Source organism: Pteropus medius, unplaced genomic scaffold (assembly GCF_902729225.1).
Source record: "Pteropus medius unplaced genomic scaffold, Ma_sr-lr_union100, whole genome shotgun sequence".
NCBI classification, from domain to species: domain Eukaryota; kingdom Metazoa; phylum Chordata; class Mammalia; order Chiroptera; family Pteropodidae; genus Pteropus; species Pteropus medius.
This window is the reverse complement of record NW_024344370.1, coordinates 6270790-6298139: the sequence shown is the minus strand read 5'-3', so window position 1 is coordinate 6298139 and position 27350 is coordinate 6270790. Positions and strand designations below refer to the sequence as shown.

General features: G+C 37.0%; 1 protein-coding gene across 7 annotated transcripts in view; it reads left to right on the top strand.

The window, feature by feature from the left end:
- PDE4D (phosphodiesterase 4D) overlaps positions 1-27350 on the top strand; it is a 1171348-nt gene that overhangs the window by 1109412 nt on the left and 34586 nt on the right. For 6 of the 7 annotated variants that reach the window (XM_039870226.1, XM_039870227.1, XM_039870233.1 and 3 more), the window contains one exon: positions 9851-9963. In XM_039870226.1, coding sequence (XP_039726160.1) covers positions 9851-9963 — 113 coding nt within the window. Of the gene's footprint in view, positions 1-9328; positions 9765-9850; positions 9964-27350 lie in introns of those variants that run through there. The other variant, XM_039870234.1, reaches the window with a different exon arrangement.

Sequence of the window (27350 nt, the reverse complement as noted above, 5' to 3'; positions counted from 1 at the left end):
CATGGTTTATTAAACAAAGACTATAAATGGTTTTTTTTTCATGGGCATAATATATATTACACAGGAATTGCTTTTAATAAAAGTTCGCTCTCCCTACTTTTTAGAACAAATATAGGTATCAGAACATTCCTGTGCTGTACATATTTTTTATACTAGGAGTCAGCACCCATACTTCTTCAAAAATGTGCAAAATTAACAACTATATTCATTGCACCTCCTACTTTAAACAAGTATATTGGTCATGGTATAAAATATATTTCTTACTATGACTCACTATCAAAAAAGTTTAAAAGTCACTGCTTCATCTCATTTAATCTTACCCTAAAATTGTATGAGTAGAGTCTGAGCCTTCGGGAGAAAATTGCAGTCTCCACAGGAGGTGACGTTTCCCATAATTTTTGCTTGTTAGAAGATCTCAAAGAATGTCAAAAGAAAATGGTCTGTTTAGCTGGGGCCTTGACTGTAATAAGAAAGGACATTTCCAAGGTGGACAGCCATGATTATTAGGTCACCAGGACAAGTTATAAAGTCAAAATATACAGACCGAAATTAGAATGTGGGCTTAAATATCTAGAAGCCTCTCCATTGGTTAGATTTCCAACAAAAATTTATATGAAAAAAAAATAAAATAAGTCCAGTGAAATAGATTCACTGAGCCTATAGTGGTATTAGCAAAATAGCAAAATTTAGAAAACTTAAAAGTTGTACTTTAAGAGTTAAGATATGTACTGCTGCTTTAAATATGTATATATATAAAGTCACAGAAAGACATAGTACAACAATGAGTTTTAGTAGATCTCAAACGTGTACAGCCATGATGTCTTCAGACAATAGGAAGAAAACTTCTATGCAATGTTTTTCTCTTTTCAAGGAGCTGTAATTTAAGCATAAACCTGGAATACTCAAAATAAAATTTGGATTTACAAGATCGGGTTATGGAAAGAATTGTCCAGATTTCTGTGGAATAATATGTTTTTGAAAGCTAATCCTAAGACTCAAATACAACAAGAATGACATGCTTTATGCATCTTGCTTAATAAAACTACAGTTTAAATTGTTTAAAGTAGCAGGTACAATAAATACTGTTGCTAATGGTGTTAATTTTCAGAGAGATACAGGTGCTGACTACTACTAATATCAAAAATACATACAGAATAGTGTTGATAGCTTTGTGTTTTAAGAAGAGATGGGGAGGAGATGAATGGCTGTTAAAATCAGCTGTTATGTATTACATGTAACGGACTTGGTAAACATTTAATATTTAACAAATAATGCATTTAAGTTGAAACCAACAAAAAAATGAAATAGACATATGGATATGCGATTTTTAAATTAGTGTTAAAATACAAATAAAATATGGAGACTACCCTGAGGAGTAGCAATCTTGTGAAATGTATTTTCAGCTCTATTTACAAAAGAGAAAACCGAGGTACAGAAGATTTAAATAATTCACCCAAATTTGCAACATGGTCGCTAAGTTGCAGAGTCAGCACTTGACTCTAGATCTCTGTTCCCAATGTCATGCTCTTTCTATTACTCATAACTGTCACAGTAGGTCACTAAAATGGATACCTCTAGAACTCTGCTTACTGCTTGCTGTGCACCTAGACTACTGCAATGGATTCTTAATATCTCTCCTCCCTTCTTTATTTTATCCTCCTAGGCTACCAGTGCACTTATTTAATTCCCACCATATAGATTAACTCAAGGCCACACATTTAAATATTCAATTCTATTTCCCTTCTCCTCCCTCCAAGTTGTCTGTTCCATTCAGGCTATTTACCACCCACATAGGTAACCCTTATCTCTGGCTCTAGACATTTCTCATACTTGAAAAAAATGTCAGCTAACTCCCTCCTCCCACAGCCATTCAAACCATAGACTTCATCATTAAAGACATACATCCAGGTTTACCTTCTTAACTACAGTCCATATCCCCCTCCTTCTGAACTACAATAGCACTCCCAAGCTAAATGATTTCCCTGCCACCTTACACTGTCTCTAGGCAGCAGCTGATCATGTGTCTGATTTTCTCAGCAGGATATTATAAGTTCCTTCTCAGGTCTAGGCCACTGAATCTTTCATGTCCTTATATTTCATAGCAGCCAGAACATCAGAGAGGCTCGATAAATATGTATGGATTTTTTTTTTTTTTGACTGTTCTCTCTCTGAGGAAAAGAAAAAGAGAAAGAGAGGAAGGAAAAGAGGAGGAAGCTTACTCTCTAACCATTTCTCAACAATATACAAAGACCTGAGGAGGGGAAATAAGATGCCCTTGGTGAGGATTTTGAATATATAGGATCCTACAGAACTCATGTATTGTATTTATGTTTTTGGATTCACCTGACATAGTATAAGACAAAGTTTTCCAAAGTATGTTTTAAGAGGTGATAGTTGTATGGGGAAAAAAAGCATTCCATATCAAATAAGTTTAGGTAATACTTGTAAAATGACATTCTCTTTGCTGTAGACCTTCTAGATTTTGCTGGGTTCATGTCCATTACAAATCACTGCAGAGAGGCAACATATTCAACATTTCCCAAACTTGCTTGACCACAGAATTCTTTTGGTAAAGGGAATCTTACAGGAATAATGTTTATTTGAACATTCTTTGGGAAGCGTTGGAATGATCCTCCCGGCCACCTCACAGTAAGTAGTGCTTTTCTATTAACTTATGACATATCCTGCACATATTTTTTTTATACATAGTGAGTTTGCATGATTTGGTGTGGTCTTATGAAAGTTATTCTACATCTTAGATTTTTCACTCATATTCAGCCCTGAACTGGTTAATGATTAAAGGTTGGTGGTGATGGTAGGAAAATAGTAATTGGTTTATGATTGAGCACCTGTGAGAGAGAAAAGAAGCTCTCATGTGTTCAATGTACTATTGCAGATTAACTTATTTAAACAATCTTGTTAAGTGTTCTCCAACTAGCAATGTCATATGTTTGCCCTCTATCTCAAATGTCACCTCCCATTCTTTACCCAGTTAACTCTTTAATTCATCCTTGGAGACTTGGGGCTGATATTCCTTCTTTCAAAAAGCTTTCCCAGACTTCTCCTAGGCGGTGGTAGGTGGCAATTTCCCTGTCCCCCTTCTCTGCCTTGTGTTTACCTATACCTACTACCTGCTTTTAGTGGACAAGTTGCATACATACCATTCCATAATTGTCCTCTTCATTGGACTATGAGCTTCTTGAAAACCAAGGTTATTTTCTTCCCTTTGGTGTACTCGGCACCTAGCACATAGCAGCTGTTCAATATATGTTTATTACAATTAAAAGAAGATCATCATAACCAGTAGAATGGAAACTCTTTGAGAGTAGGCAGGAACTTTCAACTACTTTGTTCATTACTAAATCTTCATCATTTAGTGCAATGCCTAGAAAATAATCTATTATGTGAGCAATGCAAGGTTATTTAACTCATAACCTCTCACTTAAACTAAGCTACAAAGTTCTTGTTATTATTCCCTATCTACAGGTGAGGAAATTAAGGCTTAAGAAAGATTGGGTGATTTGCCAGGAATGATGACTTGTATGAAGTGAAATGGATGTTGGAACCTCCTTCTTTCTTCCAGTTTCAGTCAAGAGATAATATTGCTTACAGTCACACACACATCATATGGAATCTCTAATCCAGATTGGTTGATTAAACTTGGCTCAAACTCTAATTTCTTAAGCAAAAGCCCTCCTCTTAAATTGAGTTCCACAAGCTTTCTCCTCTTTCTTTGACTCTTTTTCTTCAATGTCAACTTGGGCTGACATTTTAGTTTGAGCCAATCAGACCTCTGAGATCAGTCCCTTCACTGGATTAAAACAAAACAAAACAAAATGAAATCCCTTTAACTCAGCATTGTATGCCTTCAGCAACTTTATTAAAGATTGGGGGAAGAGGGAGATTTATAGGATGGTATTGCTCTGAAGGCCAAGTAGACTTCTCTCTCTCTCTCCCTCCCTCTCCCCCTACCCCCTCCACCCCTGCTCACTCCCCCTTTCTGGAGCAACCAGCATATTCTTCCCCTTTTCTATGTAGAAGAGAGTACAGATTAGTTCCACCCAAACCAGGGTTCTTAAAGTTCCACATTCTATAAAAAGTAAGCTCTCCCTGAAAGAAATTCTGGTGAACGCAGTTATGGTGAATACAATATGATTAAAATCTCAATGACTGTGTTTTTTAAGAGCAAGAAGTCTATTCCCTTGCAAGTCACATTGGGAAGGCCTTTTTTATTCATGCCTGACATATCATGTGAACATATGTTTATGTAGAATTTTAATACTGATTGTCTTAAATGAGAATAATTATCAGAGAGGCAAACGTTCTATAAAGTATTAATTTTATTCTACCAATAATATAGCCAAAAATAATGGTCTCACTGACTTCAACCTTTGCCTCCTTCAATCTCATTTACTATAGAGCCCTAGAATTTTCCATTTAAATAAAATCAGATCCATATCACCCAAATACTTTGACTCATTCAGTGGTTCCTACTCTTGAAGGTTTAGTCCGAAGTATCTACCAGCAGATGCCTGACAGGACCTCCACGGCCAGTGCCTTTGGATTGCTCCAGCTTCTTTCCTAAGCAAAGCTCTGCTCATGGTAGTTCCTTTCTCTACATATACATGCACATATATCTTATTGAATATAGGCCCATTGGTTTGCTCATATTGTTTTGTCTTAAAAACCTTTCTCACTCTCTTTACTTACTTCCTATTTCATTCTTTAGGACTCAGGCTTCTCCTACTCTACCTCTACCCCAGTCTGATTTAAATAGCCCTCCTTTATTCCCCCATATCCCATGTGCTTTTCTGAGAATGCTGTCTACAGTATAGTACACTAAAATTTGCTCCACTACTGGACTCTAGGCTTTCCTCAGATAAGGGACACACTCTTTTAGTCATCTTGTTTTTGCAGGCTCTAATAAAGCACATGACATATAGCTGGTGCTAAATTAATGTTTGTTGAATTACTGATGGCCCTAGAAGTCATTGAAGCCAAATCTGTTTATTTCATTTTAAAATTCTACTAGAGCCTTAGGCACAGCACTGGGGGGAAAAAATGTAGATAGTGAGAAGATAAAAGGGAAAATAAAACTCACAAAATTGTATACCTCTTCCCTTTGGAAGTTTTTTGAAGCACTGAGATTTTATATATTTCGTAAGATTTTAAAATACTTCAAAACAAGAACTTTGATGCCAGAAATACACTTGGACATGAGAGCAGCTTGCCACTAGCAAGCTCTGCTTAAACCTGTTACATGTACACATAGAAAGTGAATCTAACTCCTTTATGTATCTCCCATCAGATAAAATGCATAGAGAAAAAAAATATGTCAGCAAAAGTTAGAGCTAACCTGCACAAATCTTTTACTGTAGTGAACTCAGGGAGCGACTTACTTTGAAGCAACACATGGTGAAATAGAAATCGTATTTTTCCAGTTCTGCCTACTTCAGAAACCATGAACTCCATCTTTAGGAACAAAATAGAAATTTTGGTGAGAATTAGTAGAGGCAAAGCTGGAACTGGTTAGGAAGATATATAGGTATTTGTTTTAGGAGCTGTTTAGTGAAGTGTTTTGTTTGTTTGTTTTTTAATTTTAAGAAAAATCTAAATCAACTGTTAACATTATTTTTTAATTAAGTGTAAGCAAATGGTGTTCACAGTAAGTGATTTTTTTTTGTCCTTTATTTACACCAATAGGCCTATCTAGGAATTTTGACAAATTCATATAGACTTTTACTCATTCAAGTGTTGGCAAAGAAACCAACATCTATACAGTCACACATCGTGTAGCGTGTGGATCCTTTTACCTCAGTGGTCAACATCACTGTAAGTTGTGGGTAAGAGTAATTGGCTGAACATTTCACAAGAAAACGACCTCAACCTCTAGCTAACTGCTGTGGCTCTGAGGCAATTACGTTTTTCCTTTTCAAAGGGAAGCTGCTGCTTCAGCATCTTCTCATAGAACGCCCTGGCACCATTTCAGGCCATGTGTCAGGGGAACCCTTGATCGCATCACAATGACGGAAGCCAAGTGCTGGCCTGCGAGAATTGAGAACTGTTTGTTCACAGAAGATCCTGAGCAGAGCCACGGGGGTTACATAGTTCAAGGGTTCCTTGAAGAAAACCAATGCTGCTGTAGGAGGGGACCTCCAAAGGCTCAAGTTATTTCTCAGTGGCTGTTCGATACATCTCTCATAGTTTTTATGGAATTTATCCAACAGTTGTTGTCTGGGAGTTTTTCTCCCTTTAGTTCCTTGATTTAGCAAGATATTAGACAATTAAATAGAAGAGTTTTCCTATATTTTCAAGTAGTGCCACAGAACACTGCTCTCTGGGGAGAAAAGTATTTTATTAACGAATACAGTATGTGTTCTTGGTAAAATCCAAAGTTAAACGAACTCACTGTTTCTGTCTTGCTAGCCGTTGATGACATTTAGGTGTGTTTGGTGTGGTGATTCAGTTTCCTGTAGGATAGCTGGCAACTTCACATTGAGGCTTTTTTAGTAGGGATGAAAAGGTCAGTTACTCAATTTCTTAGAACATTTGGGGTTAAAATTCCTAAAAGTTAAGTTTAATAATGATCCTGAAGAACTGTGGTTAGCCATATTGCTTATAAACCTAGGAATCTGAAAAAAGTAGCATTAGGTCTATGCTAACATCAACAATAATTTTTTATTTGAGCAACAATTTTATAGAACAAACTTCCTTACTGTGTTGTTGGTAATTAGTTTCTTACTTATTGGTTACATGTAGATGTGTTCTGGTTTTGGTTTTTTTTTTCATTCAGATTTATACAATGCAAGCAGAAGATGTTAGAACTTAAAAATACATGCACATAACACCTTATGATTGCAGCCAAATGTTGACTGTCAAAATAGCTTATCTGTGGTTTGGACATAAAGTAGATCTTCTGACGTATGTTGTCCCTCTTGTTGCTGTACTACCTTCTTAGGAGCAAATCCTGTATTTACATATATATTTTGAAGTATTTAAACTTTCCTAAGTTACATTTCTATTACAATTAAAAATTAAACACTAAAATATAATATGTGGTCCCACATCCTGCTAGGTCCAAGGCCTGTATTTCTGAAAAGCTTTGAGAAGTTGACGAAGACGGGAGGGGATTACTTACCTGAGAGCTCAGATTTTGGAAGAGTTGGGAGTGCAGGGGAAAGGACGGGTGTGGAGAGGGGATTCCTAGCTTTGGGATGTAACCAGTGACTGGAAAGATGTAACCAGTGACAGTAAAAAAGTCCTAGAGCGATGATTTTGCATCTTTAACCCACTGGATGTGCTAACTATGGACAAATGATCCAAAATAAGTTAATTTCCTACATCCCTATGTTATACAGTAGAGGGATGGAAACACAAAGGCAAAACAAGACCATATAGTAGATGTGCTATCATCACAACTAGGTAATGCTATGCTCGCATATGGAAGATATTAAGTACAATGAAAATGTGTTATGGTCATAGGCTTAATTATTGTTTATGATCTTTAGGGTATGAGATTTCAAGGGACTTTCTACATTATGTCTTTGTGTAATGTTTCAGTTTTTATAATCATGTTATATTTTTATATTCTATAACCAAGGAAAGGCTATACAGACAAAATATTTTATACTTACTACTTAAAATTATCATTGAGGTTTTTCCTTTTTTTAGAGGAAAAACTCCAGTCTTAACACTTTAGAACTCACCTGGTAAGATTTAAGCAATTGTTTGCTCACCTCATGCAGGGAAAAAAAAAAAAAGCAGTAGAATAAAAGAGGCAAATTTTAACCCAGAGTTCTCAAAGTGAATAGCAACAGTTCAAGAATCCTTGATAACAATGAGCCACATGGCATATGCAACAAATACTTTGAAAGTTATTGTAACCTTTACAAATTTTATATAAAAACCTATCTGGACGATCCCAGGAGCCTGAGATTCAGTCTGTGAAATTCTTTGTTGGCCACTGATCGATCATTTATGGATCTCAAATTTCAAGGGAGGAATTTCGTCTCCTCCAATACCTGTAGATTCCAAAACAAAGAAAAGCGATCTCACCAACTTCATGTTAACTTTTCAATGTATTATTTCTAATAGAAAATAAAGTTTTATAAGATGCACTCTTGGGAGTTTGGAATTTTTCCCTCCCCTCCGAGAGAGAGGTTTGCTAACGTAGAAAAGTTGTTGCAATAGTTCTGTTCATGAAGAGTCCAGGTGGTCCCCAGGGTCGGCTTTTGTAAGTAGAACTAGCTTTCATATGAAGCCTTTGGATATGGTCTGTTCATTTTCTCGTGTTTGTAGTTTATTCGGCGCATGGTGGATAGAAGCACCCTTCCAGACCTTCTCCCTTGGCATCACAAGACCATCCTGGTCTCTGATTTGCAGTTCCACAGACGCCTGGAGCACGTAGGCAGGACATGTGTAAATTGCCTACACCTTGTGATGCATTCACATGACTGTTCCTTTAAGATAACTCTTAAACAATTCTGAATGTGAAATTACAGCATAGGGTCAAATCTATTAATTCTGAAGCGTTCCGACCCACAACATGGTATGATTTTGTGTGCTCGTTTATGTCCGCCCCAAAATTAAGAGTCTGGTACTGAGCAGGAACTGAGTTGAGTACTGAGTCTAGTCTTCACAGTAATTCTTTTATTCTCACAGCTACCCTGTCGCCTTGAAGTAGGTAAATCCTAAACCCTCAGAAACGAAGCCTCAAAAACCCTAAAACCCAAACCTTCCGAAAAGGTTGCGCGGGATCTGTTTGTGCCGCCCGCCGGGCTCTCGGGCGAAACGGCCCAGGGAGCCGCTGTTGGTGGAGACCATGAGGCTCTGGCAATCCAAGCGACGACGACCGGCAGCGGCTCCGCGGGGCGCTCGGGGTCCCCGCGGGGCAGGTGCGCGGCCGCGCGCGTGCGCGCCAGGAGCCTCCGGAGCCCCGCTGTCCGCGCGACCCCGGGCGGCGGGCGGGCGGCGGGCGCTCCACGCCGGGTTTTCCGCCGCTCCCCTCGCACAGACCGACAGCAGCCCCACAGTCACACTCGCTGGAGCCCGCGCCTCCCCGGCTCGGCTTCAAAGCGAGCGACGCCGGGCTGCGCGGGGGCAAAGCCACGGCGAGGCGGAGGGGCGGCTGGGGCAGAGGCTGCGGGGAAGGACGCGGCAGGGGGCCCAGGCGGGCTGTGGCACTTCGGAATCTCTTCGTAATAAGGGAGCTGAGGAGGGGACAGGCACACCGAGGGGTGTGAGGGGGAGTGTTCCCGGAAAGCCGCGGCGATGGAGCCGCGCTGCGCCCGCCGCCTGAGGAGTTGAGAAAGAAAACAGGAAACGTGGTGGCCGCGCACCCGGCCGCGGCTGATTCATTCGCTTCGAGTGAAGGCTGGGCAGGCGGGGCGCGCGCGGGGCCGCGGCCCGGGGCTGGCCACCAGGGAGATTGGACCGTGGACCAGGCGCTCCCTCCGCGGGGCGGGCTCCCAGGCGCACGCGCCACCCCCTTCGCCATCCTCAAGGACTAGGACTCTGGCCCGCCCCACCGTCTCAAAGTCGCATCGTGGTTTTTTTGTCCGTGTCTGTCTCACTGTAAAAGTTGGCTTTGCCGCACGTCGCGCGCCCTCCCTGGACGCTGAACTGAGACGCCAAGCTGGAGAGACCGTGCTTTCCCGAGGCCGGCCGCCCCGCCAGCAGAGCCTCGGCCCCCCTAGCGGTGCCCGGCTCGGCAATATGAAGGAACAGCCCTCATGTGCGGGCACCGGGCATCCGAGCATGGCGGGGTATGGCAGGATGGCCCCCTTTGAACTCGCTGGCGGCCCCGTGAAACGCTTGAGAACTGAGTTCCCTTTTCCCTATCTCTTCGCAGAGGAGGCCTACCAGAAACTGGCCAGCGAGACCCTGGAGGAGCTGGACTGGTGTCTGGACCAGCTAGAGACCCTGCAGACCAGGCACTCCGTCAGTGAGATGGCCTCTAACAAGGTAAGTCCCTGCTATAACCGATGCCCCCTAGGCTGCTGATTCCTTCGCTAGTGAAGCCACCAATCTCCGTGGCCCCAAGAAATAAAGAGATTTATTACACTGCATGTTGGCAGTTTTGCTTTCTCCGAGGGAGGTTCCTGATTCTGTGCCTTCCCTCGCTCTTCCATTCACTCCAAATAAACATTTGGCAAAAGCAACTTTGATAGTTTGATTGCGGTACCCCTAGGACACAGTGAATGTTTTTGGGAGTGGGGAGATGTGGGGGACTCGTAAGTGACACTTTGCCCTTGCAGCAGAAACCCAGTCCGGTCCATTGGTGTTGCATGTTTAAAGGTATTCTTGGGATTCCCAGTTGGAAATAAGAGTTACTGGAGGTCAATGCAATCTCTTGCATGTCACCACCTTTTATACTCAAACTGAACTTGGAACCTTAACCCACATTTATCTAGGTGTCAGGGTACCCTGTAAAAACTGAGCCTTTATGTGCTCATTGACCATACGTGTCACAAGAAAGTCAACAAAGTTAGAAAATTCATTATGCTCTTTAACTTTGTTTCTTTGAATCTTGAAAAGAAAGTCAGTTTTCTGAGGACGTTTAGTTATAGTGATGCTTCAGTGGGGGCATTTCTGCCTTATATGCCAAAGCGCTGGTCTTGGTTTGTTGGAGTTTTGAGGGCTAAGAAGTAACCTTCATCCTGACACAGCCTTCAAGCAAGGTAGAGTGTTGTCTGTTTTGCTATAGTTTTTGGAATTCCTGTTTTTTTTTTTCTTTAGTTGTCTAAGGAAATAATTGAGATTATGTATGTTTTTTATAGTTATTAGCTGAGGGGATAGAAAGGAAGCATGTGAATGCTGGATGCAAATGGCTGAGGGATTCAGCCAGTAAGGACTGGTAGTTTTGTGTGACAATTAGTAACAGTTGCCTGTTAAAGAAATTTAATTTTTGGCTACCTATTGACAAGGTCAGGAAGGTTATATCATTTTACTGTTTATGTTGTGCACCATTTTTTCAACAATTAGAGGTTTTTTGTTTTGTTTTTGCTTACTGTAGTTTTTATCCTACCTGTTTTTTTCCCTCCTGCAGATTTAATGATACCATAGCATATCAGCCACTTGTCTTATATGTTGACAGTGCTTATATAAACAGTATTGTTTTTAAGTGAAATGTTACCTTCAAATAAAAAAGACTCTCTACCCACTGTCTGCAGGCACTAACCTACCCATATGCACACTAGTGATCAAATATGAATTTGTTTTTTGTCATCGGGGCCTCATTTCTAACTTTGGCATGGCTCCTCATCAAAATGATTGGTTATTACTGTCTCACTCCTTGCTGTGGCATTAGGTGCCATTGTTCTCATCTGGCTAACAAAGTCTTAGTTCATTGATTGATTTTATAAAATATAAATTGTTCTTTCATAATTTGATTCATAATAGCAGTAGGCATATGCTGAGTATCTCAGTATCTTACATGCTGAAAGGGACCATTCTGCAGTAGGCCTGAGTTCTTAATTCTCGTCTCTGGTTAATTCTGTGTAGTAAAATGAGGAGAACCTGAAAGCACCTAAAGAAATATGCAAGCATTTGCTTATGTTTTTGAGATAATTTAACTGTACTTTTTTAGCAAAATGAACCTGAGAAGCTACAATTACTTTTCTCCAAAATCTATATTATTAACGATGAGCTCTGTCTTTTAATTTATGTTAATGTATTATAAAGGACAACTGTCAAGGAATTAATTTATCTACATTTTAGGATAAAACATAAAACTTTATGTCACAATAATTGCTCAAAATGGTTCCTTTCTTTTGAAGGTGCCACATAAGACAGGGTTTTTATTATTATTATTATTATTATTATTATTATTATTATTATTCATTGTAAAGACCTTTTAATTAGACTTAGCGTTACTTTACAGGTTTAGTGTGGGAAGTGGTTTTATTTGGTTGAAGTGAAATCTAGGTTAAGTGAGAAAAGACTTTTTCAAAATGTAGTCACTAGCAGTGTTTATGTCTGTGGTTGCTGACAGAAGACTTATTTTTAATGTTAAAAAATTTACGTCAGATGAAGCTGTTGCTTAAACTTTTAATGTCTAAGCCATTCATTTTTTTTTGTTGTTTGCTTTAACTCATTCATTTCTGAATGAGTGCTAAGCTCATGTGACTTTTTATTGATGTAAAAGGATTAACATAAAAGGGAAAAAAAAGCACTCTTAGCAAAGGTTGTAAAGTGACCCTTCTACTTGATAACAAGGGTACAAATAAGTCACATCCACATGAGCTGTAAACTGAGTTGCAGCAGCTGATCTAAAGGTCCAGTGAGTGAACCTAAGTCTGAACCGGAATTGTGGCAGCTTGCATCACATGTCCACTGGGTTGTATGATATCTCTCGAGTATGAATGAATAATTCTGAAACATAGCATTTTCATTATTGGTTTTATTATCATCTCTTCTTTTTATGTGTATTCGTTCAAACCAACTGATGTTTTCAGGTTATTTTCTTGTTGCCTTTGAAAAGTCATGACATTTTTCTGTTTTTTTCTCCACTGAGGTTTTAAAAAATATATATATACTCTACAACAATAAAAATACTAGTAGGAGTTGAGGGTTTGTAAGTGATAATATAGAAAACTATACAAATAATCACTATATCTCTATAGTGATTATTGTGGAGATGGATTTGGGTGTCAGGAAGAAGGAAATTGATTCCTCAGATCCATTTAACAAATTGGGTTAACAGATTCTTTATATGTTTTAGAAAATCTTAATGAAAAGAATTAGCAGTTTTTAAATGATGCTTTAGAAGCAACCAGCTATATTTCCTGATTGGTATTGTAATGTGTATAATGCTTATCGATGTTTTAGAGACTGGAAAATTATTGAATTCTTGGCCAAGGCCAGAGTTGGCTGTAACACATGTCAGATGCTTGTACCAAGTAGGGTAAGAGGCTCCAGATGGCATTTAATTTGAGTGGTTAAATCTACAGCACTTACCCTCATAAGCACATTAATTTGCTTGAGATTTGTACAGATTTCCTTTGGAACCTCGTCGCTGTAGCTGAGAGAGGTTTTGGTGAGGTCTCAAAGCTTTTAGAGGCAGCAGACCTGGAAACTGAATCATGATTTTGTTCCTTGCTAGCTGACTTATATCAGAGAAATAAAAATTTTTAGCTTTAATCTCCTTAGCATAAAAGATAGATACAGTAATATCCATTTTGAAAGGTCAGTGCAGGAGTTTGAAAAAGTATGTATAAAACAGCTAGCTAACAAATAGTGTCTGACAATATTGTTGTTCTTGGTATTATTATTTGAGATGTAGTTCAGACTTCATTGGTTGCTTGCTTAGCTAAAATATGTTTTGTTTTGACCATAAATTGTCACTTGTAATTTATGCTTGACATTTTAAGTTTCATGGATTTTAATAATATAATTATTAAATAACTGTCTTTAATGCACATTTTTTATTATAAAAAATGCTTATTATATGTACATGTTCTTGGTATAATATAAACAAACATTCCAAGTTCTAATTAGAAGTTTAGTCTTTTCTTAAATTCCAGTAACAGAATTCCAGACAGAAGAGCCAAATACTTTTTGTTTTACCTTAAAACTGAAAACACAGTCCTAATCATTATTAGAACATGTAAAGCATAATGTGAGATTGGTGGGCACATTTCCATTCTTTTGTACAGCTAAAATACTTTTTTAGATATTTTTAATGCAGAGTAATTTCACAGTGTTTTGGTTACTTTCTGTGATGGAAAGTCAATTGAGCCTTCAAGGAGGCCAGGCAAGGAGTCTAAGCCTCAGGGCTTTCAAGGATTATGCTATGGAACCCTATAACTTTATCCACTTGTGACCTAATAATGCCCATGTCACTAGGCCTTCAGTGTAAGTGCAGTAATGTTTGAAGGAGAAAACAAAACCATTTGATTTCCTCTCAAAATATGCCATTATAAAAATGTATTTTGTTTCTACGCTCTAATTTTTGGCCAGTTTCTTGGCTTGGCATTACTGGAAACTGCCGTGCTTCAAGCTGAAAGTCTGTTTTGAAATTAGTATTCAAGCATCCTCCTAAAAGACCTAAGGTTTTACCCTAGTTCATTCCAGATGTATGTATGCCAGCTTTACATATGTGATCATTTCTATTTTATGGAATTTATTTTGTCTGTTTGTTTGTTTGTTTGTTTGTTTGTTTTAATAGAAATATCTCTATCATGTTTCTGTTGTTCATAAATCAATTGCTTTTCTGGGGTGCTTTTTCTTAGTGTTTTCATTGTCTGCTCCCCCTGCTGCTTTTTAATAGTCAGTGCATACATAACATGTACTAGAACTTTCTGTGACTCTTGCTACATTTTCTTCTGGGCAAAAGAGGTATTGGAATGAATATAGAATGCTCATAGAAGTGGCTAAATCTTGATATTTCAGCATTTTGCAAGTATAACTCTTAGAACAGAAATAAATATTTAACATTTGCTAAGAAGGAAACTGAAGGTAGTTGGAAAAGGCATTCTTATTTTATGGAGAATAAATAGCAAATAGTAGTCATTTTTCTACATTAAAATATTAAAATTTTTGACATAGTCATAAGAGAATTGTTAAGAATTAATCAATGTGCCTGAAGAAAAACTGTAAATTTTAAAAGAAAATATCTTCTATAAGTACAGAAACTCAACTTACTGATGTTTTGAGTTTGCTACCTGCTTTTTCATCCACTTAATAAAAGTAGATTTGGCAAAGATTTATGTAGTTTACATGTAGTGCCATAATTATTATGAAGAACTGAGAATGCTTGTTTTTATAATCAATGTTAGAAGAAAATATTTTCTATGCTTTTATCTAAAGTAATAACATAAAGAAGGAATGACTTTAACAGAAATTTTTATGTTTCATTGAATAGTAAATCCCTTGACTTTAATAAAACACTACAGATTAAAACAAATCTTAATTTGTCTCTATTATCATCAACTCAGTTTCTGTACCAATATTAAGTGGCAGTAAACTTAACTATCTCTAACAGTTAACTAGCAAAACTTTTAATTGATTCAAGGAGTTAGTTATTACTAGAGAAATTGCTTTCAGTTATTACATTTTGATTTAATTATAGGATAGTGGTAACTTCTTTCTCAGAATGTCATGAACTATGTCCTTTTTTTTTTTTAAATTTCCAAACAGAAGGCTTGGCTGAGGTAAAATAGAAATTTTCCCAATGTTATGGATAGATTAAGCAATTTTTTTTCCCCAAAAGTAAGGATGATAGATAATATGATACTCACATAGATTGTACCCATTACTAAGATACATATATATGGTGGATGTGAGATGCTATAAATGTCATGATTATCAGTTAAGCCATAAAACATGTAGAATCTGATTTTCTTTTATTCTAAAAGAGACCAACTCTTTAAAACTGCAAGTAGATGGGGCTTATTTTATAATGACACAGCTCTACCAGGGTGGTGGTGCTCTACCTGGCTACTTGAGATAGTTTAATTGGCACTCTTATTCTGAGATCTTTCTAAGAAATAGAGAGATGGATAGCCTTTTATTTGAGTATTTACACTAGTTTTGAAGGACATTTTATGAAGGCCTTTTCCTTTATTAACTCTAGTAGGGATGGGGGTGGAGTAAGTGAGCCTCAATATTTGCTTAAACAACAAACAGTTCTGCTGTGTTCATTAGGAAATTAGTTAAATTGGATTCATCATCAATTACATTGATAATAAGTTTACTATCCTTTACACTTAGAGAATACTTTATCTTTAATGAAGTATTTTTTCTTTATTAGTGTTTATTATTCTGAGTGTTTTGTTATTGTTTCGCTATACTTTATGTACTTTGATGAGTTTGACTGATACTTACTAGTGGCCTGGCATGTACACTAGTAATGCCTGTGGCAGCTTTGTAGAGTAGAAAGAACATAGATGTTTTTTGTCAGGTGAACTTGGTTTCATACTCCAGTTCTGCTGCTCCTACCTAATATTTTGGGCAATATGCCTCACTTTTCTGAATCTCAATTTCTTCATTTATAAACAGGGACAATAAAAGGAAAATAAAGTTGAATGGTTGTTGAGAGCATTAGATATAATGTATGCAAAGCGCAGTTTGGTGAATAGCTCATATTGGGTTTACAATAAGTTACATGTAAATTATTCTGTGCATAGAATATATTGAAAAATAGGAGATTGAGGAAAACCATGTGTCATATACTCTTGCAATTTAAAAACATAATGTTTCTTAGAAGAAAATTTGTGACCTTTATATTCTGTAATAAATAACAGTCTAAATTAGTATTTCTCAAAACTTTCTGTGTACATTCTCATAACTGCTACATGTCGAATGTTTTTATTTAAAGCGGTTATTTTTTAAATGTAAATACCCACCTGAGTGCTTCATCTTAAACAAAGATATGCATCAAATCACAGATTTGATGTCCTAGTTATGTTTTTTCTAATATACATTAAAGTTAACAAAATGAGAAAATGTGCATCCACACAACCTTAAAGCCTTTTGTTTACCACTCACAGACACCGGGCATACTTTTGGATATACTATTATAAATTGGCAGCAAGAACAATTTTAGGAGTTATTTTTCATTATAAAATTTTGTTTTAAACAACCAGTGGTTTTCCTTCTCTGCGATTAATGAGATCTCCCCACTAGAAGAGAAAATGCTAAATTTCATCAGCAGAAATCTCTCATTCATTGACATCCCTCAAGCAGAATGGTCTGTAGATTCAGAGCACCCTCCTATAACCAAACTGCCTGGATTGAATTCACTCTCTCCCTTTTTGAGATGTAAATTGGACATCTTACCTTCTGTGCTTTAGTTTACTCATCTGTTAAATAGTTTCTGTGACAATTTAGTGAAGTAAAAGATAGAAATTATCTAGACAGTCAGGAACATAGTAAGTGCTCAGTAATGTTAAGTCCTTTATTTCTATCTGTAAAGGAATACCATCTGTCTTTTCTTATTTTATTGGGTGAGGGCTAGAGAAGGTGGCTGTCTGCCATTCTGACACCTGTACGTCCAGTGAGCTTTAAAGAGGGAATGGTGGCCTAATGATGCTGACACTAACCAAAGAGGACTGTTGGAATGTTTCATTTGCTCTTCTCCCCATCAGTGATTTTTCAAGCTGTTTACCCTTTGTTCCTTTGTGTAATTTTACAGTACAGACCATCAAAATGGCCTGAAGTTTTATCAGAATATACAGAACTCTGGGAGCTGTTTCTAGGAGAGATATATAAAGCAGTGGAGGATAGTCTAGGCAGTTTTTTTCATAAATGAATGTATCCCTGCTATTCTTTGGAAAGAAACTGAAAGTAACCCAGATGCAGAATCCCTTAATATTTAATGCTAAGAAAAGTATATTAAGGACATAGCCTCCCATTGTACCTCTCAACATCTTAACCATCTAGTATATGTACAGATATTTATTTGCCCTGTTAGCTGAGAGGATCTAAAGCAATGACAGCCCAGTAGCAATGAAGATACCTAGCACCCTCTTCTTGGTTTCTGATATTACTCTCCAATCAGAAGAATCAGGACTCTTCAGAGAAATAGAATATTCTAGAGCCAGGACAGGAAATGAGACTGGATCGTGTTGTAGTGCCAGAAAGTAAAGAAATGCTCAAAGAAACAAAACTCCACATTGATGGGAACATATCAAAGGGACACAATAGTAAACTTGTGGAAAAGCTCCCAGTTACCAAAGCTGGAACTATTTGATCAAGAAAATAAGTGAGTATTGGATTATAACCCAAAGTATAAAGTAAGTATCCATGAATTCATAGTGATATAAACAAATACTTTCTTGAATAAATAATTAAGTGGGGGAGAATAGGCAAATCTCCTGTGCAGAAGAATTACGAATAATTTGTATAGGTACTCCACCCTCAAGGAGGGAGAGCATAAAACTACCTTCTCCTTAAGTGTGGTATGTGTACATTGACTTCCAAAAAGCACAGTATGAAAAGAGAGAATAGAGTACCTCTATGGTGGAGAAACCTGACAAATGCACACTACCTCAGCCAGGTAATCAAACGCAACATCAGCAGTGATAAGTCGTGATGTATTATGTATTCTCCATATGAGCTGATGAAAATGGTACTTTATATTTGTAGTCTTTCTACCAAAAACACATAATCCCACTCTTATCATAAAGAAAACATCAGATAATTACAAGTTGAGATGTACTCTACAAAATACCTGCCTGATATACCTCAAAACTGTCAAGGTCATCAAAAACAAGGAAAATCTGAGAAACTATCACAGCCAAGAGGAGCCAAAGAGACATAACAACTAAATGTAATGTGTCGTGGATGGTATCCTCCAACAGAAAAAGAACATCGGGTGCAAACTAAGGAAATCTGAATAAAGTGTAGAGTTTAGTTAATAATAATGTATCAATATTGGTGCAGTAATTGTAACAAATGTGCCATACCAATGTAAAATGTTAATAATCCAGAAGCTGGATGTGGGGCATGTGGGAACTCTCTGTACTTACCTTCATAATTTTTCTGCAACTCTAAAACATTTTTAAAACAAAAGTTTTATTAAACAAATGTTAACCATCCTTAAAGCTGGAATTCTACTCTCTCTATGAAGTCTTTTCTGTTCTCTCCTCTCCCATATCTTCCACCCGACTCCCCTGATTGGGTGTAATGCCTTTACTTTTATATTATACATTAGGTTATTAGTCTTATTTCTCCAGCCTCTCTAACATCAGACACAAGGCCTTGTTGAATAGGTGCTCAATGAATATTGGATGAATTGTGTGAATGGTTTTGTGGTGATCCTTGAAATTCATCTTTAAATGTTTCTGCTCTCAATGCTATAGGAATCATTACTGTTCAATCTCAGGAACTAAGTTTGATTTTACTTAAGGGGGCTTAGAAAATCAAAGTCTTCCTTTAAGTGTAATAGTTTCAATTTTACTGGTTGTCAAACTTTTTGCAAGGGAGTTACTGAACATTTGGTCAAAGAATTAGAAAAATGTATCCTAACTTCTGGATAATATCATTTGAGTAGAAGTGATATGAATTAATAAAATGAAAAGAATAAATAAAATGAAAATATAACCTGTTCCTGCTTATTCATTATTTGTCTAAGACTCAAGCCTTATGTGTTAGAACTAACAGAAGCAGAAGTGATCATTTGTCTAATTCACCTAGTCTGAGTTGGAAAATGAGGCCCAAAACTTGTCCAGGTCCACCTCTGTAGTTAGAAATCTCCTGACTTCTTATGTAGTTCACTTTCTAGAGTGTCTCTGCATTATTTTGGGTCATCTTCATAGCCTTTATCTCAATTTACATTCATAAATCATGGGTGGAAGATACACTTTTTTTCTTTGTGTAAATGAAACACAAGCCATGTTTCTAATAAGCAGATGGATTCAATAACTGTTCAAATATATAAACAACGAAATTTCTACCATGCGCTAGAAGTATTGATGAAATCTTCTACATGGCTCATAGCCCAAAACCAGTGAGTGTCAATATATCATTTTGTGGTTGGTCACATAAATTAGTACCATATGCATGATGTAAATGTAATGTTAATATAAATGCCACTTCTCACTGTGGGTTGGTAGACTTAGAGTCTACTCATTATAGTTGATGACTTACAAGAAAGGTTCCTTTCTTTCACTGACAAGAATCCCAATCATTTCCCACTTGAAAATCTCAGTTCTGCTTATAGATACTCATCTCTCAGAAATCTTAGCATAGTTTATGCTCAGATTAGTCCACTCATTTAAATTAAGAGTTTATAGTACACAAAAACCATATAGGCCATATTGATAGCCTTAACCTGTTCTCTCTCCTCTGTACTTATTTTAGCAATAACATTCTTATTATAGGTTTATTCCAGCTAAAACTGACATATCAATACTTTCCCTGCTATCCTAGGAAGAAAGGATGTGCTTATTTGCATTGAGTATTAGAGAGTATTCTCTGTAGCTTTACCCAAGGTATGCTTGGGCTCCCATCAGCATCTCTGGTCTGCTGCACTGTAATCCCTATAGTGACAGCCTCTGGTTTTTATTCCTGGCAAGGAGTGTGCTGTGGAGACATAGGCGCCATAATAGGAAACACCTCGGCCTGTCATAAACAGGTCTGGAGAGTAGAAAGCACAGGCCTGACAGGGAAGTGTTATAGCAACCGGGCAAAGATGAGGCTGGCATCATAGAGTAAGTGCAGGCTGCTGTCTGTCATCTCGTTTCAGAGTATGACTGGCGTCTGACTTAAGGCTGCTTTCCATTGTTGGCATAGCAGTGTTTTGGTTGCATTGCTTTTGTTTGAGACTTAAATGTGAATAAAGACATCTTAAACAATACTCTTCAAAGTATTTTAAGAGGATATATCAAAGTGTTTTCCTGTTGTTTTTCTCCTTTAATTCTACCTGATAATTCCAAGCCAAGCTCATTAGGGAGAATGAACAGATATTTCATTGCAGTAGGATATTATTTTTAAAAAATCATATGAAAATAAAATTACTGCATGTCTATTTAAAGAATTATAAATTATACTGAATTATCCAGAATTACAAAGAAAAGAACATTTATTAGTAAAATGACTTTATGTTGTGTATGCCTTTTCATCAAGTTCTAGAAAAGGGGTATATTCTTTGACCAGGAAATGTTCTATTTTGTATTTGCTAGTTTTTTTTAAGCTTGAGAAAAATAATGAACTACAACTTTAATAATGATGGGCATTGTCACAAGAATTTAGGAAGAGGATAAGTTTCAAATTTGTGAAGGCTTTAACAGTTTTTAATAAAGGGGCAGAATTCTTTCATGGATGCTTTAAATATATACCAGTGTCATTTCATTATTTTCCAGGAAGCCTTATTTCACACACACACACACACAAAATCATTAAAGACCACAAAAGATGAAAAACCCTATTATTCTATAGAGAGTATACAGAAATTAAGATAGATTTAAGAGAACTAAAGTTTTGAATTTTTTGTGTTTGTTGGAGAGATTTGCTTAAAGCCTTTTATAGATTTAGATGTTAAGTGAATATTTGCTGACTTGCCCTTTCTCTCTTTTAGTAAGCACTGATCCTCTTGTATTTTCTTATTTTGAATATTTCAAGTCGATTTCAACAGTATGCTCTGATGAGAATGAAACTAACATTTGTGGTATAAATTTTGATTTTCTGGTTTTTTTGTTTGCTTAATCTTATATTTTCAGTATTGTATCTTAGATCTCCAGGGTGAGTGATAGTTGGTTTTCAAGAAATCATAGGAATATTTTACTAGAAATACAATCATTTCTTTAATATATATCAGGAAATATTTGTTTACAAGAAGATGCTATTTGGCCTAAATCTTAATTTGTCTATAGAGTGTTAATGAGGAATAAAATGACAAAAGGGTACATAGTAGAAGAGACAAAACAGATAAAAACTTGAATCATTATAGACTGAATAATCAGTTTCTATACAAGAGGAACTTGTTCTCTCAAAAGTAGGATTCAGTGGAAAAATTACTTGTAGCCTTAGTCTTATTTTCAAACATATTGATATTATTCATGTGATACACATGAACAGTCTTTAACAACTAGTCAGGAAACACCAGTATTTACCTTACTTTCTAATGTAAGGCATGATGCTGATGTTTTCTCATTCCTCAAACTTTAATTTCTAACTTAGTCCCAGAAACAGTACACTATGTGACCAGTTTGACCCATTTTTAAAGATGAAAAACTGATGCTCATTTAAACTTGTCCAAGGGCTATATACTTCTTGATACATGTAAAGATAATTATTTTTCTGAATGTAGTATCTGGGGAGAAGACAGAGATATAGAAAAACAAGTGTTTGTTCTCAGGCCACATTTTCAAAATATGTCCTAATAAAATTTTAATTTATTTAGTGAGCACCAGATTCCAAAATTGCAAGAGCAATTTCAGTAAAATATAATCCCCAGTGAGGAATCGATAGTGCAGCTTATTCTGCATTCTTCGTTCTCTGTGTCATGTTAAGATGAGAGCAGAAAGGACCCAGTTCCTAGCTCCTAGGAATAGTTTGATGATGAGACAGCATGCTAGGTTGGGAAGCAACTTAGCAGTCAGGTATTTAACAGGGCATAGATATAAACTAAAGGGTAATGGGCTCAGTGGGATGAGAAGACCAATTGACTAAAGCAGATCTGAGATTCCAAACTGACGGGGGATTGGAGGAGGTGGGTGGGTAGTATTGGAGGGGATAAAGCTTGATCGATAGTGGGGAGGGATGCAGTAGATAGAGAAGGTATAGGATAAACTTGGGGGAAGATGTAAGCAGGTATCAGAATTCTTGAAATGGCCTACTACTATGGGGTTGCGTTGGAGGTCTATTTTCTTGGTAAAGGGAATGGGAAAGGAAAATGGGCTCATGGATAGAGTGAGAAATCAAAATTGAAGGAAAGAGAGGTAGAGAGGAAAACAGACAGTAAGATGAAGAAGGGGAGGGGTGTAGAAGGAGGAATATCTAAATGGGCTGACCTAGTGTCAGGGCTGTCCTTGGCTGGAGGCAGACTGACCAGTTTATGTCGCTGCCCACTTTCTACCTTAGGGTTAATATGATGAAATCTGGTTGAAATGAACCTTTGAAACAGCCTTGAAGGAAAAAAAAAATCTATTGGTCAGTGTGAGGGTGTGAATGGTTAAGGGAAAACAGTCAGCTGTGGGGTTGAGGGAAGTGGGGAGAACTGATTGGAGATGGGAGATTTATAGACAGTGTACTTCATGAGGCTTGAGTCTTTTCTAGCACCAAGAGCCAGCATCACCTCCTCTACCTGTTGTCTCCTCGAGTCATGGCCCAGTAGCAGCATGGGTGGGTTGTCACACCCAGCTGCTGGGCCATCTCCTCAGGAACCTGCTGCTTAGGAGTGAGAACATGGGGCAGCAAGTTACAAGCTGGAACAGGGTTAGGAGAGACTGTGTCAAAATAAGTATAAGTTGATTCACTGTAGTATTTCGTTAGATGCAAAAAGAGAAAAGTAGAACCGAATAGCCAATAACAAATGCGAACCTTTATCTTGATTCTGCTTTAAATCTTCTAAATTCCAATGAGCTTAACAATTCCTCTTCTGGATATAAAGCCACTCCACACTGGAGTTGTGACTTTGGATAATTAAATTGCCTCAACCTCTCTGAGCCTCTGTTTCTTCTGTATTTCAGAAATAAAAAAATATATATCTTACTTGGTTGTAAGAGAATTAAATGAAAACTTATGTCAACTGCATAGTATACACACGCATAATAGGTACTGTGACCTATCTTTAGTAGGGATGGGGATTGAAACTATTTTTAAACTTAAAAGATGAACTTTATATGCTGCCATATAGGTAACCCAATGCAACTAGAGCTTGAGTCAACAGGCCTGGACGACAGAGCTCACAGTGTGCGCCTTTGAAATCCTGATACCCAGTCATGGTGATTTATGGGACCTCACTAGCTTGCATATGTGATGGCCCACTGAGTTTGTTTACTTTAGTTTTAGCTTGGTTACCTAGCACTCTATGATAGCATATTTTTATTTATACTCTCAATGACCACTTACTTATGATTACTTTGAAAGAAACGTATGAAGGCAGATACAAAAAGAAACTTATGAGAGTTGTGAGGGTCTCATGTATACCTTCATTCCATTTTGTCTAAAAATTGGTGTGCTGCTTACCTGGATAACCTCCGAGACCCCTTCAAATGATTTTTCTGATTCTGTGTAAAATTGAGATTATGATTATTAACAAAGTGTCAAATATCAATATCAGATTTACTAGGTACCTCTTGTTGGGGAAAAGAAACAAGAACCTTTCACCATTGTGCAGATTTAAAATGACAGTCCAGCTGAGAATCAGAGGAATGAGTGAAATGACCTTGAACCCAGGTCCAGCGCATGATGAAGTCTTAGTCATGGATCTTAGTCACGGATCTGACACTAGCCATAGCCAGAGGGAGAAGAAATTCCCTAGCAGTGTAGTCGTTATAAGAGTTGAAAATGAGTCATCAAATAGGTGATTGATCCCTTTCCATTTTCCACTGCTGTCAGCCACTTCGCAGAGAAAGGAAACTTTGGTACTCTTAGTAAAAGTGGTTTTTTGTTTGTTTGTTTTTAATTCCAGAAGTCCTTAGAGGTGAATGAGATTTATGAGATCAACCTGTTCACCTCTTTCATTTTACAGATGAGGCGAGAAGGCACAGGAAAGTTAAAGTGACCCAGAACAAAATAGTCCTGTGTTACTCTTGTCAAGGCTTTTATCTTATGAAGAATAAAAATATTTTGTTGCTAGACATGACCCTGATTTCAGTCTTTTAGTGACATCATCATTTTTGAATGAAAGTTTTAGCCTGGTGTGTCTTTATTATTTGTATTTGACCCTTGACTATTTTCTAGACCAGGTACCATTTCTATGTGAGAAATAAGTCATTAGGTTTAACTACAGTTCAGTATTCAGGCTTTCACTGAAGGCTTTTGTTTTTGTCTGGTTACTCTAGGAACTGGGCTACATAGCAGTATGTGAGTGTCAAGCGAGCGAAGCTTCATCTCTATTTGTAGCTACTCCCCAGTGCTAGCATCACTGCCTCAGCTCCGCCTCAAATCATCAGGCATTAGATTCTCATAGGAGCATCTGTCCCTGGTGCCAAAAAGGTTGGAGACTGCTGCTCTAGGACAAGTATCTGTTCCAAAGGTTTTTATGACAAAATGAGACTTTTATATATGTGTGTTCTTATTCAAACACAGAGATAGGTAGATGGATGAACAGATAAATAGAAAGATAGATGATAGATAGATAGATAGATAGACAGACAGACAGACATAGGCAGGCAGACAGACATGAAAGCATATAGATTTATACACTGAATATATAGCTGCCATATAAGTAAGCCTGTTGTATGTTAATGAATGACAAAGTAATTCATTGTATTGTGGTCCTGTAGAGGCATTTAGAGTGTGTTTAACTGTAACAACCAGAGATTAGGATTCATTGCAAAAAAGTGCTACTTAGTCTGGATCTCGAATATTGAGGATTCATATAGGTTGCTAATGAGGGAAGAGATGACATTCTAGAGGCTAGACGAGGCAGAGTAGGATGGGACACTCTTGTGGAGTAAGCTTTATTGTGTATTTGTGGGAGTGGGTGAGTGAGTGGTGGGTGTTCTATATGAGTGAGCCTGCCTGGAACAGAAATCTTATTATAGGAACAGAAGCAGGTATGAGAAATTTAGATTGGGGCTACACTGCAGAGTGCCTTAAATGCCAGACGAAGCCATTGCCCATTACGCTATAAGTCCTGAAGAACCCTTGCTTTTTTTTTTTTTTTTGCTTTTTTTTTTTAATAAGGAGACTACTACAAGGAAAATAATAGCAAAACAGTTTTAGGAAGATAAATCTAGTGGTGGTATGATGGATGGACCATATTGAGAGGAAATACTGAAAACAGCAAAGATCTGTTAGGGAATTATGCATGTAAGTGTTGAGGAACTGAAATAGATGGGAATGAATAGAATGGGTAGGAGAAAGATGATAAGATATAAAAGACTTGGTGGAAGATACTGCAGCCAGAGGAAAGTACGAAATTCTAAACTCAAATCATAGAAAGGATGCTGGTTGGAAAATCAGGAAGAGAAGCTAGTCTGGGGATGGTAGGGTAGAAGATATGACAGTTAAATTTTTAGACATGAAATTGAAGTGAGATAAGTAGAAATGCCCTGTAGACCTTCAACTGTCAGGACTGTAATTCTGGTGAAAGGACAGGACCTTACCTGGGATTTGCCTGCACAGAGTTAATGGTTACAACCTGAAGACTCATCTGTACAATGGGAATAATAATAGTCCTCATAGGATTGTTGTTAGAGATAAACAAGATAATGCCAGGGAAGTACTCAGCACTATTCTTTGTACATAGTAACTAAGTCACTAAATAAATATTACCTATTATTTTTTTATCCTGGGTTTTAGGGAAAGACAATTTTATGAATTATTAGAACTGGTATTCTCAAAGCTATATTAAAGCCATCTGCTTGGTGGCTTTTCTTAGAACCCCAAATTAAAGTTCATATGTTCTCATTCACTTACTTTTCTGCCCTAGCTGTTATAGGGGAAAGTGATTAGCAAGCTATAATTATTCATGTTTAGCTGTTGTTCACTATTTATAAGACCTAGAGTGTTTTTGTTTTTGTTTGGGTTTTTTATTTGTTTGTTTTGTTTTTGTTTTACCTAAATGGTTAAGGGTATTAATTACTATTGTGTTTGTTGCAACTTCTATACTAAAATCTCTGAGCCACATTTGTTTTCATTTGCTGTGTCCAGAGTGAAATCAATTTCCGAGGGTTTATAAAGAATTTTTGAAGAATGGTATTAGGTCAGTGCAAGCTAATGGTCATTAATATAGCTAGCTCAGTATTAGCTCAGTGTTTTAAAACTGCATTCACCCAAAGTGAAAGAAATTTACATAACAATGGAAGAAATCCAGGAGAGGTGGACTATTAAATATAAGGAGTTGTAGGACTCCTCTCTGAGTAGACGTTTGGACTAAATGTCTTTACAGAACTTTCAACTTGAACATATTTCACAATATCAAAAAATTGTAGTATGACAATCCCATTCTTTCTAATGTGTGATCGACTTGCTGTCTCACAGGGTGTTAGATTCACATTTGGAAGGTCAAGTAAAGCAGGGTTTTTTGTTTGTTTTAGTTTGTATTTTTTATTTTGTTTTTCTCTATCATCTTTATTCTCAGAAGCAAAATGTTTATGTTCTCCCATCTTAAGAATGTAAATATAGTCAGGTATCCTAGAAGAATAAATATTGAGGTGGTTAGCAACCATTTCTTTGAAATGTAAAGAAAAGTGAGTTAATTTTTTAACTATGTTTTCAGGTCCTGTGCATCTTATTTTATGGGCAATTAGATAAATCAAATTGGTTTTCCAGTTTTCTGTACCATTAAGTTTAGAGATATAATAAAAACAGTCACACCTAATTTTAAAAATTGTTTAAAAGCAATATTTTTAATAAAAGTGATTGCTATAGAATTAATTATCATTATCTAACCTATGACGTATTTTATGGATAACAATGTGTACTTAAAATATGGCAAGAATTCCCTTTCCAGCAAAATGGCAACATGTATCTAATTTGAATTCCAGAAGAAAATAGAGAGAATGGGGAAGATGAAATATTCTAGAAGTCCAGTAAATCCCAATGAAAAATTTTGAAAAGAAATCCATATCCAGATATTTCCTAGAGAAACCACAGAAACAAGTAGATCTCGACAGAGCCAGAGAAAAGAGGCAGATTGTCTACAAAGAAACAATAATCAGATTGACAGCTATTTAATTTGTGAAAGGGAGCACGGTGTCATCTGATTGGAAGAAATTAAATTACATCTGAAACTA